The sequence below is a fragment of the Ostrea edulis genome, chromosome 1, assembly GCF_947568905.1.
Source record: "Ostrea edulis chromosome 1, xbOstEdul1.1, whole genome shotgun sequence".
NCBI lineage: Eukaryota > Metazoa > Mollusca > Bivalvia > Ostreida > Ostreidae > Ostrea > Ostrea edulis.
The window spans coordinates 47,201,693-47,216,410 of record NC_079164.1 but is presented as its reverse complement, the minus strand read 5'-3'; the positions used below and the strand labels follow the sequence as shown (position 1 = coordinate 47,216,410).

The following is a 14,718-nucleotide window of genomic DNA, read 5'->3' as shown; positions in this document are numbered from 1 at the left end:
GAGCTGGATGTTGTGCTGGTCTAGCGTAAGGCGATTTAGATGGGCGCTTGGTACGTCGCAACATTTTCTACGAAGTTGAACAATATTATCAGAGGAATAATATGAATCAGCACGTGTTGTCGGGTTAGCTAAGTAGGCCTAAATATAAACATTACGATCTTACAGATAAGTTTAAAAATAAACAAAATTAATGCTTAAATATTACAGTAGATGTATGGGAATAGAATAGCAACCCTTAAGAGTTAATTCAATAATATCAAAAGAACCGACCATGATGCGATACACGGCGTGTACAATATGGCGGTAGAGATGAAGCGAGTCGCCTTGTAAAACCCATGAAGAAAAACGTTGAGCTGTCAAATTAAGTAAAAATAATTGAACGTAATTACGTACCGCAGTTTAGATATGTTTTTACTATACCCAAATATATGGTGAATCAGTTGAGGACGGGGTGATGGTTTTGAATTGAAATTCCAGATCTGTTCAATTTGGATTTTCGTTGACATGTAACTCAAAAAGGACCGGCAATTAGCGCTTGGGCACTATATATACCCAGGGATTAGAAAGAGGGAAAGTGTCATAATAGGTATGGGGGGGGGGGGGGGGGTAGTGTCAAAACCGTGCAATTCAATACGCCAGTTTCGAGATACGAACTCTTCTGTGTAGGAGGTGAATTTAGTGGAACTTTGAATGTCTAAGTGGGACAGAGTGGACCTACAGTCAACGAGGAAGATGATGAAATGTATTAAAAGCGGCTTCTCTTTGAATACGTAAATGTGGGAAATACAAAATACCGTCGAAATAAATGTTTTACTAAAGTGGAAACATAAAAACAATGTCATATTTGCAAGTAATATCTTAGATATGGTACTTTTGACCAGCAAAATAACGTAAAATGATAACAATTCTATGTATTTAATTACTCCATAAATACTTATCACTTACTTAGTTTGTGTATCAGTTGAATTCGGGGGATCAAACAGCGTATGAGAGACTTACTGAGTACATTCACTTACACAGTGATGCATATCTGTCCCACTCCCGCGTGTAAACAAATTGTTTCGCGTCTCACTATGTACGAGAGTTCACCAAAGGGAAATAACTCGGACGTATCTCGAAACCGGCGTATTGATTGCAAGAGTTATGTTTCTTTGCCTGAACAAATACTTGTTCTGTTCATTTCAATAACAGGACTTAACTCATAGTGAGTTAAGTCAGATTATCGCATGGTTTTCGCATGGTTTTTTAACAAAAAGGAACACACATAAAATTACTGGGTTCTTTATAACTGAACAAAAGATGGAAGGATATATCATTCCGACTGTCAGACTGTATCAGCCATTCAGTGTCAGACTGTATCAGCCATTCAGTGTCCGTTGTAGTACAATCCCGCGGGGCACAATCTTGTTAACTGACAGTTCCTCTGCCTAATTCCACCTCATTTTACACCGTGTTACCCCTCCTTACACGTGGCCCTACCCAGCACCAGGTCCTTTCCTCATAGAGCACATAATTCGATGTCTTTCATTTCATCAATATGTATGAAATAGATAACCTGTACATTCTATAGTCGACATGGCAGTTTTGCCGTTTAAGAAATGGTTGTTTCTAGCATTGCTACTATTAGGTAATATTTAAAATTGTTGACTCCTGGCTTTGCTACTATTGGTTAATACTTACACTTGTTGACTTCTGGCATTTACGTTTTCAAACATTCAAGGTCTTTTTGATTCTTTGAAATGCAAATATAATTCAGTAGAATTTATTTTGTACAGGATTTTCTTCAAATGTGCGTGCGCAAACAGGTAAGAAATTTCAGATACTATTTCATTGTACAACCCTAATGTAAAACATATTGTTTTGATGATTAAAATTCGTTTTTTGCTGATAAATCTTTTGTCAGATTGATTAAATATGAATTAACGGGGATATTTTTTTTTATTTTATGATGAAAGATGAAACCATTTTGCTTGAAACTCTCAAACAATGAACGCATTTCTCGCAAGATTTCATTTCTAGTATTATTTCGTCTATTGCTGGCTTTTAGAAAAACTATTTTAGTTACCGAGTAGTTCACTGTTTGCTAATATTACTTGATTTTTATATTTTCACTTATCTAATGTTGATTAATTCATTCACCAGATCCAAATTAAAGTAATGTGAATCCATCTAATCGAAGACTGAATTATATGTTTGTCCGCCTTTTCATCATTGAGGGAAAATCTAATGCATTTCTTTAGGAGTCTCTTTCTCATCTCTTTTGATTTTTTTTTTCATGTACATAACCTGTATTTGCTTGTTGGTTTTTTTGTTGTTGTTGTTGTTTTTTTTTTTTTTTTTTTTTTTTTTTAGCTCTGTTGATATTATTGCTTGTTTTCAGTTTACTTCATATTCAAAGAAATTGTTGTATTTTATACATACATTTTCCCACTTTACTCGGAAGTAATGTTTGAATTTTTAATTTTTGGATGTGTATAACCTGTATATTTAGTAGCACTTCAGATAAGAAGAGTTGATATGATATTTATTCAATGTTTACCAATGAGAAAGAATGACGCTAGAACCATTTTTCGACTAATGGCAATATGACAATTTGATTGAGCATTTGACTGATACTTCAGGAGGCGGTAATTGTTGGACGGACTCAAACTGTAACTTTGCCAACGGCGGAGGCTTCTGTAACCTTGGTACTAATTCCTGTGCGTGCGTAAACGGGTACACGGGACAGTTCTGTCAAACAGGTAATGTTACTTTAATTCAAGCTATTACATTATTGTCATTTAATAAATAAATTTTATATCTGAAATATACATAAGTGTATGAACTGCGACGCTTTACACCAGTGTCGTGTATTATATTGTTATGACCTATAGACAAGATTTTAGACGTTCAAATTTTAGAACGATGTTTGCCAGAGTTGAATAGAAAGGTGCCACTTGTTTTGCCATAACACTATGTTCTAGAAAGAAAGGCTCTGAAAGCTTAATTTTAGTATGAATAGAGTGTAAATTTTGTGGTAATAAGCATTCATTAAGCATTCTATATGCACTCTACAGAATTTCTTTTGGATATTTATATCTGGAGATAGGATTGGACTAAACAGCCGATTTGTAACAGTTTATATTCTCATGTATGAATTCAGCTCGGCGGTAAAGCAGCATCGGACACTGTATTTTGTAAACTTTGCATAGATCTACTGTAAGTTAGAAATCTTTTCATTGATATATTTTTCTACTAATAATTGTAAACAAATGGTTAATATTTGAATTCTTTATGATTGATTTTTGCTGGTGTTGTGTTATTTTGACCCCAAACACCAGCATACTCATGAAAAGTATGCTGACGTGAAGCGTTGCAGTTCATATTCTCATGCATTTTTCCAAATATGAAATTAATTTTTATATTTACATTTTACTTTCATTTTTGTTGGAATCCACAGCCGTTAAACAGTAGCAATGTATTTATCAGGATTGTTCACACACATGTGGGAATGGCTATCATTTAAATTGGTAAATATATAGAAGGTAACAAGAGTGCCGCAAACGGTACAATATACGCCCGTCGGACAGTGAAATTCAACCTGGAAGTATATTATACACTCTGAATTGATACAACACACATTCTGAATAGAAAAGCCTTAAAATGGGCCATGGTGCACCAATCCATCTGACGTGTGATATGATTAGGTATTTCTTTGAGAGGGAGGTTGTGACAAAACGTCGGTGCAATATCTATCCATGATGATAAAAAGTCCAGGAAACCATTTGATTAATTTTAGCCTTAAAGTAGGCCATGGTGACCAATTAAGTTGAAATGTAAACTGATTATGTAAAACTTATACGGTACCAATTTTGATGCACCAGATGCGCATTTCGACAAATAATGTCTCTTCAGTGATGTTCAACCGAAATGTTTGAAATCCAAAATAACTATGAAGTTTTGGAGCTAAATATAGCCAAAAACAGCGTGCCAAAAAGTGGAGCCAAATTCGTCCAAGGATAAGAGCTATGCACGAGGGAGATAATCCTTAATTTTGAAATGAATTTCTAAATTTTATAACAGCAATTAAATATACATCCGTATTTTCAAGCTAGTAACGAAGTACATGTACTAAGCTACTGGGCTGTAGAGACCCTTGGGGACTAACAGTCCACCAGCAGAGGCCTCGACCCAGGGGTCATAATGTAAAACTTATACGGTACCAATTTTGATGCACCAGATGCGCATTTCGACAAATAATGTCTCTTCAGTGATGCTCAACTGAAATGTTTGAAATCGAAAATAACTATGAAGTTTTGGAGCTAAATATAGCCAAAAACAGTGTGCCAAAAAAGTGGAGCCAAATTCGTCCAAGGATAAAAGCTATGCACGAGGGAGATAATCCTTAAATATCCTTAATTATACCCCCCGCAACAAGTTGGGGGGGGGGGTATACTGGAATCGGGTTGTCCGTTTGTCTGTCCGTCCGTCCGTCTGTAGACGCAATGGTTTCCGGGCTCTAAAGCATTATCCTTTCAAAGGTCAAGCGCACTGGACATTGAAGTAGCAATATGGTTTCCGGGCTCTAAACCGTTATCCTTTCCACCTACAGTCACCATATCATACATATGGACTACCCATGGGATGAAGATGTTCCCTATCGATTTTAGGGTCAAAAGGTCAAAGGTCAAGCGTACTGGACATTGAAGTAGCAATATGGTTTCTGGGCTCTAAAGCGTTATCTTTTCCACCTACAGTCACCATATCATACATATGGACTACCCATGGGATGAAGATGTTCCCTATCGATTTTGGGGTCAAAAGGTCAAAGATCACGCACACTGGACATCGAAGTAGCAATATGGTTTCCATTTAAATTCTTTAATGGCTTTTTTCATCGCATGGAGATGCTGTGTTCCTAGATACCTTTTGGATCATAATACTGAAGTTTTACCTATTACCAACACCTTTGGGAGATTGGGGTAAGCGGGGGGGGGGGGGTATTCTTAGTGAGCATTGCTCACAGTACCTCTTGTTATTTCTCTGAGAGGGAGGTTGTGACAAAATTTCAGAGGAATACTTGTGACCATAACGAAAAAAAATCTTGAAAGCTGTTTGACCTACGGTATTTCTACCCCTAAAGTAGGTTATAGTGCACTAATCCAGTTGAAATGCAAACTGAACTTGTATTTCTCCGAGAGTAATCCTTTGACTAAATATCAAGGCAATATCTGTATCTATAATGAAAAAAACCTGGAAAACTGTTTGATCTATTTTAACCCAAAAGTTGGTCAAGGATGGACCAATCCAGCTGAAATGCAAACTGAACTTGTATCCCTTTGAGAGGAAGTATTTGACTAAATATCAGGGTAATATCTGTATCCATAATGAAAAAAGCTCGGAAAACTGTTTGACCTACATGTACCATTAGTCGTAATGTAGGTATGGACGGACCGGCCAATCCAACTGAAATGCAAACTGAATTTGTATTCCTCTGAGAGGAGGCTTTTGTGTAAATTTCAGGGGAATATATGTATCTGTAACAAAAAAAGTGCGGAAAATTGTTTGACCTACTTGTAGCCCTAAAGTAGGTCAATGACGGACCAATCCAGCTGAAAAGCACACTCACTCTTACACTTCTTGAGGGAAAAATTGTGACCAAATTTCAAAGTTGTACATGCATAGGAGTTGTGAGATTGATAACTGTTCGTTATTTTCACCTTTCATGCATCTGTTAAGGAAAGAAACCCGGATGGACGGACGGACGGACAGCCAGCCAGAGGAACGGACAGCGCCATAACATAATGTCTAATGACAGGCGTATAAAACATTGGAAATGTAAATATTTCTTAATAAATTATTTCTTATAAGATCTATACAATCAGGAGATATGTTTGTGTAGCGTTACCACCATGCTCCATATAGTGGTCACGTTCAATTGTGGCAGATTTTACCTTGACGTTGACGAACTAGCTTGACGTTGATCTTACAGTTGACTATGCATATATGTAGTATTCGAATGTGACGAAGAAGACTAATGGAACCCTTGCACCATCAACTTGTTTGTCAGTAGACTGCTTCGATTTAAAAACTGATCATACCCAGAACAGGCTCTTGCGTATCGAACCAGTTATATAAACACCATATGCAGGTAATAATGGAATAGTGTTACATAAATATGGAAAGTTGACGATGGAGAAGCTAAAATCATCCCGTTTGTCATAAAGTTAAGTTGTTAGTTTACCGTTACAGCTGTAATATCTACTTTCAATAAAATATCAAAGTATGAAGCAGAAGCGCACGACTCTGTGGTGTCCTTTATTTCGAGTTCACTCGGATATATCAAATTGACATATATATGAAAATTATTATTGTTAATAGATAATACGTTGTCGATATATCTAAATGTCGAATTATAGGTCACAGCAAGAGATTTTTTCTTCTCATGTAGAAGTTTTAAAAAAAATAAATTCTGCTTCATAGGAATATAAAAACAGGTCAGCTAACAAAGGAGAACAATCCGTGCCCATGGAAATTCAAACAGACTGTTGGAAGACCAGATCACCAAAGACAACGAAGATATACGGATTTATTCATACGGATTGTTAGGCCGTTCTTTGCACACTGATGTTGACTAAAGATAACTCCGTTTACCTGATAAAGATATAGGGCCGGTGGGTGTGACCGGTCGACAGAGGATGATTACTCCTCCTAGGCACCTGATCCTAACTCTGGTGTATCCAGGGATCCGTGTTTGCCCAATTCTCTATTTTGTATTGCTTATAGGAGTTGTGAGATTGATCACTGTTATCTTTACCTTTCATCCATAATCATAGAGTTCAGTCTATATTCAGGTGTTGAAAAATCCAAGTATAGACTAGCTGTAGCTTCTTCAAATAACGTATGTAAAACTCTCAATGGAACAGAGTAAAGTTTTGTGTGAATATGATGTGGACCTAATTGTCTGTTGGCGTAAGGTAACAGTGAATCAAATGTGACATCATTTATACTTGGTCTTTTATATGAACAATATCCATGACTGCGTTTCCGTCTTTGAATATTGGGAAAGAGTCCTATCACATTCACGCTAATCCAAGATTGTGGACTAGTCAACTTTCCCACATTATATAGATTATCATTGCATCCATATGGAAATGCAGTACCTAGAGTCCTGATCCAGTGATCTTCTCGTTGTCTACGAAAAGGGGTGCTTAATGTTGGATTATTTGTGTGACGGTAATTTTTTCCCTAAAATCCTGACCTTCATGGACAAAATGGAGTGGCCCGGTGTATTAAAATGCTTGTAAAGAAATTGACTTTGCTTCACTAAGCCATTGTAGGATTAATTTTATCCAGGCCCTTTTTGTGCACCACCTTTTTCCTATAGTTATTGTTGTTTAGCATTTGTACATGTTTTATTGGCTGGGCTACTTGTGTCATGTGACAAGTCAGCCTGTTTTAAACACTATCTAGTCATTTTGTAGTTATTAGTCAATTTTCTGATGTAAGCCCAGCCAATTCATCGTTATGTATGATTATGTAATAATTTTAGTCGGTAGTCATTTGTTATTTCAATAAATGACAAATTCACACAATAGTATTCTTTCTTATCTTTTCATTTGTAATGTACGGCAATTAAAAAAAAACAAAAACAAAAAACTGCAAATTACCAGATTGTTTTCCTTATATTCTTTGGGGAAAATTGTGAATATGAATATACTCCTATATTCAAAAGCTGAATATTAAAACAAAGAGAGCTTTGTTTCAAATTATGAGCACTATATAAAAAGATGTGTTAGTTTTACGAGGGGTTGAAGGTGAAGCCACAGTCTATAACACGCTTTAGTCTCTGTATATAGTAAAAATTCATTGAACCGGGGTCTCTGTATATAGTAAAGATTCATTGAACCGGGGTCTCTGTACATGTATAAAGTAAAGATTCATTGAAGCGGGGTCTCTGTATATAGTAAAGATTCATTGAACCGGGGTCTCTGTATATAGTAAAGATTCATTGAACCGGGATCTCTGTATATAGTAAAGATTCATTGAACCGGGATCTCTGTATATAGTAAAGATTCATTGAACCGGGATCTCTGTATATAGTAAAGATTCATTGAACCGGGGTCTCTGTATATAGTAAAGATTCATTGAACCGGGGCCTCTGTACATGTATATAGTAAAGATTCATTGAACCGGGGTCTCTGTATATAGTCAATAAATGAATATATAAATCCATTGAACCGATGTTAAATACACAGTGAAAAAGTATCAATATCATATATAGACAATAATAAAATACAAAAGCGGAATGACTTTGATATAAAATGTATACAGGTATTATTATTTTTTGTTTGTATTAAAAGTTAAACTCCCAGGAGTATTTAACTATGATAGGTCAGAGCTTATGTACCATTGTGATCTCAGATTAAAAATATTTGCAATAAGTATGAAATTGGCTAAAATTTGGTAAAATAAAATGTCGAGTACACACTATAGGAACACATCAACCTACAGTCCATTCAGAAACTAAGAACAGTAACTCAAACTCAGTAATTGAGTACAAATATATACATGGCGGCGGAAAGGGCAAAAATACCATATAAGAGAAAATGAACACTTATTATGATTTCAATGACCATAAAAACTTAATAAATGACATTACATGCTTAATCAACAGACCTTTTTGCAATACAAATATGAATACAAGCATAATGAACGATCTGTACGTAACGAACAGACGTAATTGCAAAACGAACGGTTATCTTTACTAAACGAACAATTACATAATTAATCTAGAAAACTGACACGGTCAGTAAGGTTATTAGAGGAAAATTACATCTGTATTGATATAGTAATGTTTGGGGCTGGTATATATGTTAGAATTGATAATATTCAAAGATATTTGTGGAAAAGGAATCATGAAGCATAAAGCATATTTATGAGAGACTTGTGCAAATGTAAATTACTTCTGTTTGGCACACACTCATCCACTCAAACACAAGAGTGCAACTAAATCCTATGGTAAGGGGATTCAAAATGGATAACTGGTACAAACTGTGGTACATACCATTCGAAAAGGATTATGAAATTGACATATTGATGTCTGGGAAAAGGAAATTCTGACATCGGGCGTCTAAGCGTTTTCAAACACATTTGATAGAAATGTTATACATTTTTAAAAATAGAAATCTATAGAATATGTCTTTACATATTACATATTCTTAGAGATATCTCTCTAAGAATTCCTAGAGAGAAATCTCTCAAAGTACAAGATATATCTCTTAAATCGTTAAAAAAGAGATGTCTCTCAAAGAGAAAGAGCTATCTCTTTCCGATATTGTTTATTTGTATGAACACTTAAGGATATCTCTCTAAACCGGAAGCCCGCCAAAGCAAATCCTGAGCGATGATTTTGCGCTTACCGCATGTGAAGTGTATTCAGGTAGCAAAAAACAAGGACAATAAATTGATAAATTATGTGACCTAGACTAGATTTACATTTACATCCTGTCGATAAATTGATAGTGTTACCCCAACCATCTTTTCAACCTTTTCTGCCATTTTTACCTCGAACTATTTTGAGTGGTTAAAAAAATAGAGTTATATCATATTTATGGCGATGCAACAGGCAGAAGTCATTATGACCACCGAGGGGAAAATCTTTTTAATTTAAAGAGATATATATTTAAGTTAAAGTTTAATCCCCTTTTTTAAAATTTAAACAGATATCTCTCTAACTTAAAGAGATATATCTTTTTACATAGATAGAGAGATATCTCGTTATGCTAGGGATACATCTCTTTCTCTTTGAGAGATATATCTATAGCTTTAAGAGATATATCTCTAAGAGAAAGATATTTCTTTTATTTAAAAAGATATTTCTTTTATTGAAAAAGATATCTCTTTTATCTAAAAAGATATCTTTTTAGTTAAAGAGATATCCGTTGGTTCAAAAAGATATATCTTTTGGTTAAAGAGATATCTCCCTAGAGTAAAAAATATATATCTAACTTCTAGAGATATCTCTACAACCAATAGATCTCTTATGTAAAGAGATATCTCTCTCTTATTTAAAGATTTTATTTTAAGAATAAAAAGTTAAAGGGTTTGTCATAAGAAATAGTTCTCTAAGGTGTGATGTGCAATTAGTACATAATTTAATGAAGCAGTTAGATTTGAACATACGTCAACTTTGCAACCGGATGTCAGAAATTTAATTTCGTATTCCGATCCCGATCGAGAGTTGTTGACTGGAAATGACGTATTTTTAATTCAATATACATGTGACACCAAGCATTTTCTTATAATTCAAAATGATAAATATATACATATACACAATGTTGCAGAATTATTCTTTTGTAAATTTTCTATATCAATACAATATACACATGTATCATCATTCAAATTTATTTATCTCCTTTAGACAGTGGTAAATAGATAGTCATAATCACAAAGATGATGACATTCATACAGCCAGACAAAGTGACATGACTCCAAAATCTATAGGTGTCTTCCTCTTATTGAAAATTAATTCTGTAAAAAATTTGCAAACTGTACAATGAAACCGTGTCACTAAGAAAGTGTTCATAATAACGAAGATGATGACATACATACAGACAGACAAAGTGACATGACCCAACAATCTATAGGTGTCTTCCTCTTTTTGTACATTGTTATTTCTGTACAAAATGTGCAAACTGTACAATGAAAACCGTGTCACTAAGAAAGTGTTCATAATAACGAAGATGATGACATACATACAGACAGACAATGTGACATGACCCAACAATCTATAGGTGTCTTCCTCTTTTTGTACATTGTTATTTCTGTACAAAATGTGCAAACTGTACAATGAAAACCGTGTCACTAAGAAAGTGTTCATAATAACGAAGATGATGACATACATACAGACAGACAAAGTGACATGACCCAACAATCTATAGGTGTCTTCCTCTTTTTGTACATTGTTATTTCTGTACAAAATGTGCAAACTGTACAACGAAAACCGTGTCACTAAGAAAGTGTTCATAATAACGAAGATGATGACATACATACAGACAGACAAAGTGACATGACCCAACAATCTGTAGGTGTCTTCCTCTTTTTGTACATTGTTATTTCTGTACAAAATTTGAAAACTGTACAATGAAAACTTTTAGAGTTATCTTGTCACAAAGAAAGTGTTGACGAACGGACAATGTGATTACTATTTCATGCGGAGCCCTAACAAGACAAACCACTTAAGGTTTCTCACCATATTTACATCTATTGAAATCAAGATACATAAATATATGAAATTGAAAACTTTCAAATTTATCCTATTTAGTCAAAACATGCAACTTTAGTAGAAATAATCTAAAAAAAAAAACCACCCATCTACTGGAGCGATTAGATCCTATGATCCGCTCACATTGATAATCACTTATTTTAATCTGATTGCAATTGGACTTGAACCCACGATCTATAAATCAGACACCTAGCACAAATAACCAGTCATTTGACTCATGACCGTTGATCTTGTGACTTTAGAAACAATGAGGACCATCTACTCTTTAGGGAGCACCAGCGTTCTCATTATACTAAACGGACAATATCTTATGTCCGGCGCAGTTTGACCATTCTCTTTTAACCTTATGACTCTAATTATTTACACCTTATGACGTACCAAGTCAGATGTCTCTCAAGCAAAGTGTTCTCAGGAAATTGAGTAGACAATATCGTACTATGTCCAGTTTGACCTTTGACCTCAAAATGAAATGGGGTAACTACACGTACTACTTAATGGAAACCAGTGAACCATGTTTAATTCTGTCAAGCGAATGGTTCCAAAGATATTGAACATCCAGTATCTTATCATGTCCAATTTGACCCTTGCCCTTTAAACTTGTGACCTGAAAATCAATAGGGGTCATCTAATATCTAGGGGCAATCATTGTACCAAGTTTGGTAACTGTCAAGAAAAAAGGTTTTCTGAATATTAAGCAGGCATTACCTCATTATATCCAGTTTGACCCTTGACCTCAAAATCAAATGGGGACATCTACTTAGGAGAAACCCGTGTACTAAGTCTGATGTCTCTCTAGCATAGCGTTATCAAAATAATGAGTGTATGGTATCTTACGATGTCCAGTTTGACCCTTGACCCTGTGGCCTGTAAAATAAATCTCTATAGGGGCATCACTGTGCCAAGCTTAGTAGCTCGGGAAAAGGTTCTTTAAATATCGAGTGGACTAGATTTAGTCTCCAGGCCAACAAACTGACCTTTGACATTGTGATCTAAAAAACAAATGGGGGCATCCAATCTCTAGAGGTAATCAGTATACCAAGTTCGGTAAATGTCAGGCAAATGGTTCTTTAGATCTTGAGTGGAAGAGACTTGGTCTACAGACCGACCGATAGGTGCAAAATAATATGCCCCCTCTATTTCAAACGGAGGCACAAAAATCATGCAGGTTTATAGATTTTGATTAAAATCAAATGTAAATGCGGAACCACGCGTCCGTTTTCCGAAATGTGGTATTTTAAAGATATCGGTTTGATTTTTACATGGCAATATGAATGTCCGATATTAATTCCTTCCAAGGCGTTCTTATCAACTGCGGACAAATTTTGTATTAAAGGGGGGGGGGGGGGGGGGGGCTAAAGATGATTCAAACTTTAGAAAAAAATCGGTTGGAGAACAGACAACATTTTGGCGGATGAGGGCGTCCGTGAGGTACTTTGACTATTCATGTACATGTAAAAGTTTTACAATGATCCATGTTCAACATATGGAATTACGAGGGCATCAGAAAGTTGGAGAGACGGATGGGAAAGGGGGACCAATTCATATTTCCACCAGCATCATGATAAAATTATTTCTTTTGTGAGGATCCGGGTTAAAATAGGTCCTCAGTACCCCATGCTTGTCGCATGAGGCGACTAAATGGGACGGTCCTTCAGATGAGACCGCAAAAACCGAGACCCCGTGTCACAGCAGGTGTGGCACGCTAAAAAGCCCTACTGAAAGGCCGTCGGCATCGAGCATAGGCCTAAGGTTTGCAGCCCTTCACCGGCAATGGTGACGTCTCCATATGAGTAAAACATTCTCGAGCTTAATAATTGCTAATTCAAAACTACGCAACTGTTGAATCTAAATCATCATGAACAAATACATGGTAAGCTTGTGTAAAAATAAAAGTTCACACTTCCCTGCTCCAGTGACCACAGATATCGTAGTTGTGTTCGCTGCTCCAATGTTGCAAATATTGACGCAAGCTTCAAAGAACGGCTGCAAATAATTTGTTTTATTTCACCGACCATCATAAATTTGTCATTTTTTCCTCATCCCCTCTCCTTTTCTCTTTCAAAATTATTGGGTCGGCATCTGTATAACGCGATTAGTTCCTTATTGAGATTGTATCTACATAAATCGGCGTAAGTTGTGTACATGTACGTATATCCAATTTATGTACATGCAAATGATTTATGATAAAAGATATAACACAAATTACACACATGCATTAATAATAATAAGCAAAACTATCAAAATTCAGTTTGTTACTTTCGTTTTACATTCACATTGTGGATAACCTCTTCTAGAATATGTTTTCAGATAAAATGTAAAATCTAATTGCAAACCACATGTATGTTATAATAGTTATAGTTTAACATAGTTCAAATTATCATCCAAGGTTGTAAATATACTCAAACTTCACATGTCGTATGAAAATATGATAATGTATAATTCAAGATTTGGGGGGGGGGGTGTACTTGTTGTAGAGCTTATAGCTTTTAAAATGATAAGTCAACATATGATTTTCTTACGCAAATCCTTTTTCTGAGATAATAATCTGTAAATTAGAAACAATTCATTCAAGGTTTAGTCCATAAAAATTGGGGGGAATTGACATCAAATGGCATTTTCAACAGTATTTGTTTTAACATGTTTGGGCTCACAAAATGTACATTATGAAAATAGTTATTCAAAATTAAAATAAATGATTACATATCATTAAATAATGGTTATATAGTCTATGTTGCTTATTTGTTTGGGAAAATAATGATTATTAAGTAAAATAAGGAGGAATACATTTTCATTAATGCTGGTTATATGTGGATGGGGTACTTACTTTTGAAAAGCAATAACAACGAAAATAGCATGTTAACATATATATTTTTCAATGTTTATCGATCACTGGAATATATATCTATCTTATAAAGGCAATTTTTTCATGATTGAGTCATTTAAGGCCGAGGATAGGTCTACCTTAAAGCATCTTGCGCGGTCGTGTCAAAAAGCGGAATATATAACTTCCTTATTTCTATTATACTTGTACTTTAGGATTAGTACGTTATAATTTTGTTTATTACAGCTCCGGCGTCCCCCGGAGAAAGTTCCACCGGAGTCTCCAACGTCAATAACGCCATACTGCTGGTGTCTCTCGGGGCATTTCTGTTTATTTTTCTACAAAAGGAGCGAAATCGAGAGGATGAGGACTGGATCTTTTATCACACCCTTTACGAAGAATACCTGTACCAATGACCGTGCAGCACGATGCATTTCTTAGATCTAGTAACGACAAGTTATTACAGAACTACATGTAGAACTTTCAGACATTGTATGCAGAAAAAAGACTAACTGTTTATATATACGACCTGACCCTTCCTCGGGTCAAACGAAAAAAGTTGTACCTAATAAGAATGTAAATGGAGGGAAGGGTACGCACGGGGCCCTGGATATACCAGAGGTGGGATAAG

At 35.3% G+C, this 14,718-nt stretch overlaps 1 protein-coding gene across 1 annotated transcript; it reads left to right on the top strand.

Annotated features, from left to right (window-relative positions):
• Nucleotides 1-2,584: 2,584 nt before the first annotated feature.
• Nucleotides 2,585-14,503, top strand: LOC125648023 (transmembrane matrix receptor MUP-4-like; the record flags this gene model as incomplete). Its single annotated transcript, XM_048874950.1, has 2 exons — nt 2,585-2,741; nt 14,334-14,503. Coding segments are annotated over 2 exons (327 nt in total), but the record flags the coding sequence as incomplete, so codon positions are not given.
• Between the last annotated feature and the right edge of the window lie 215 nt (nt 14,504-14,718).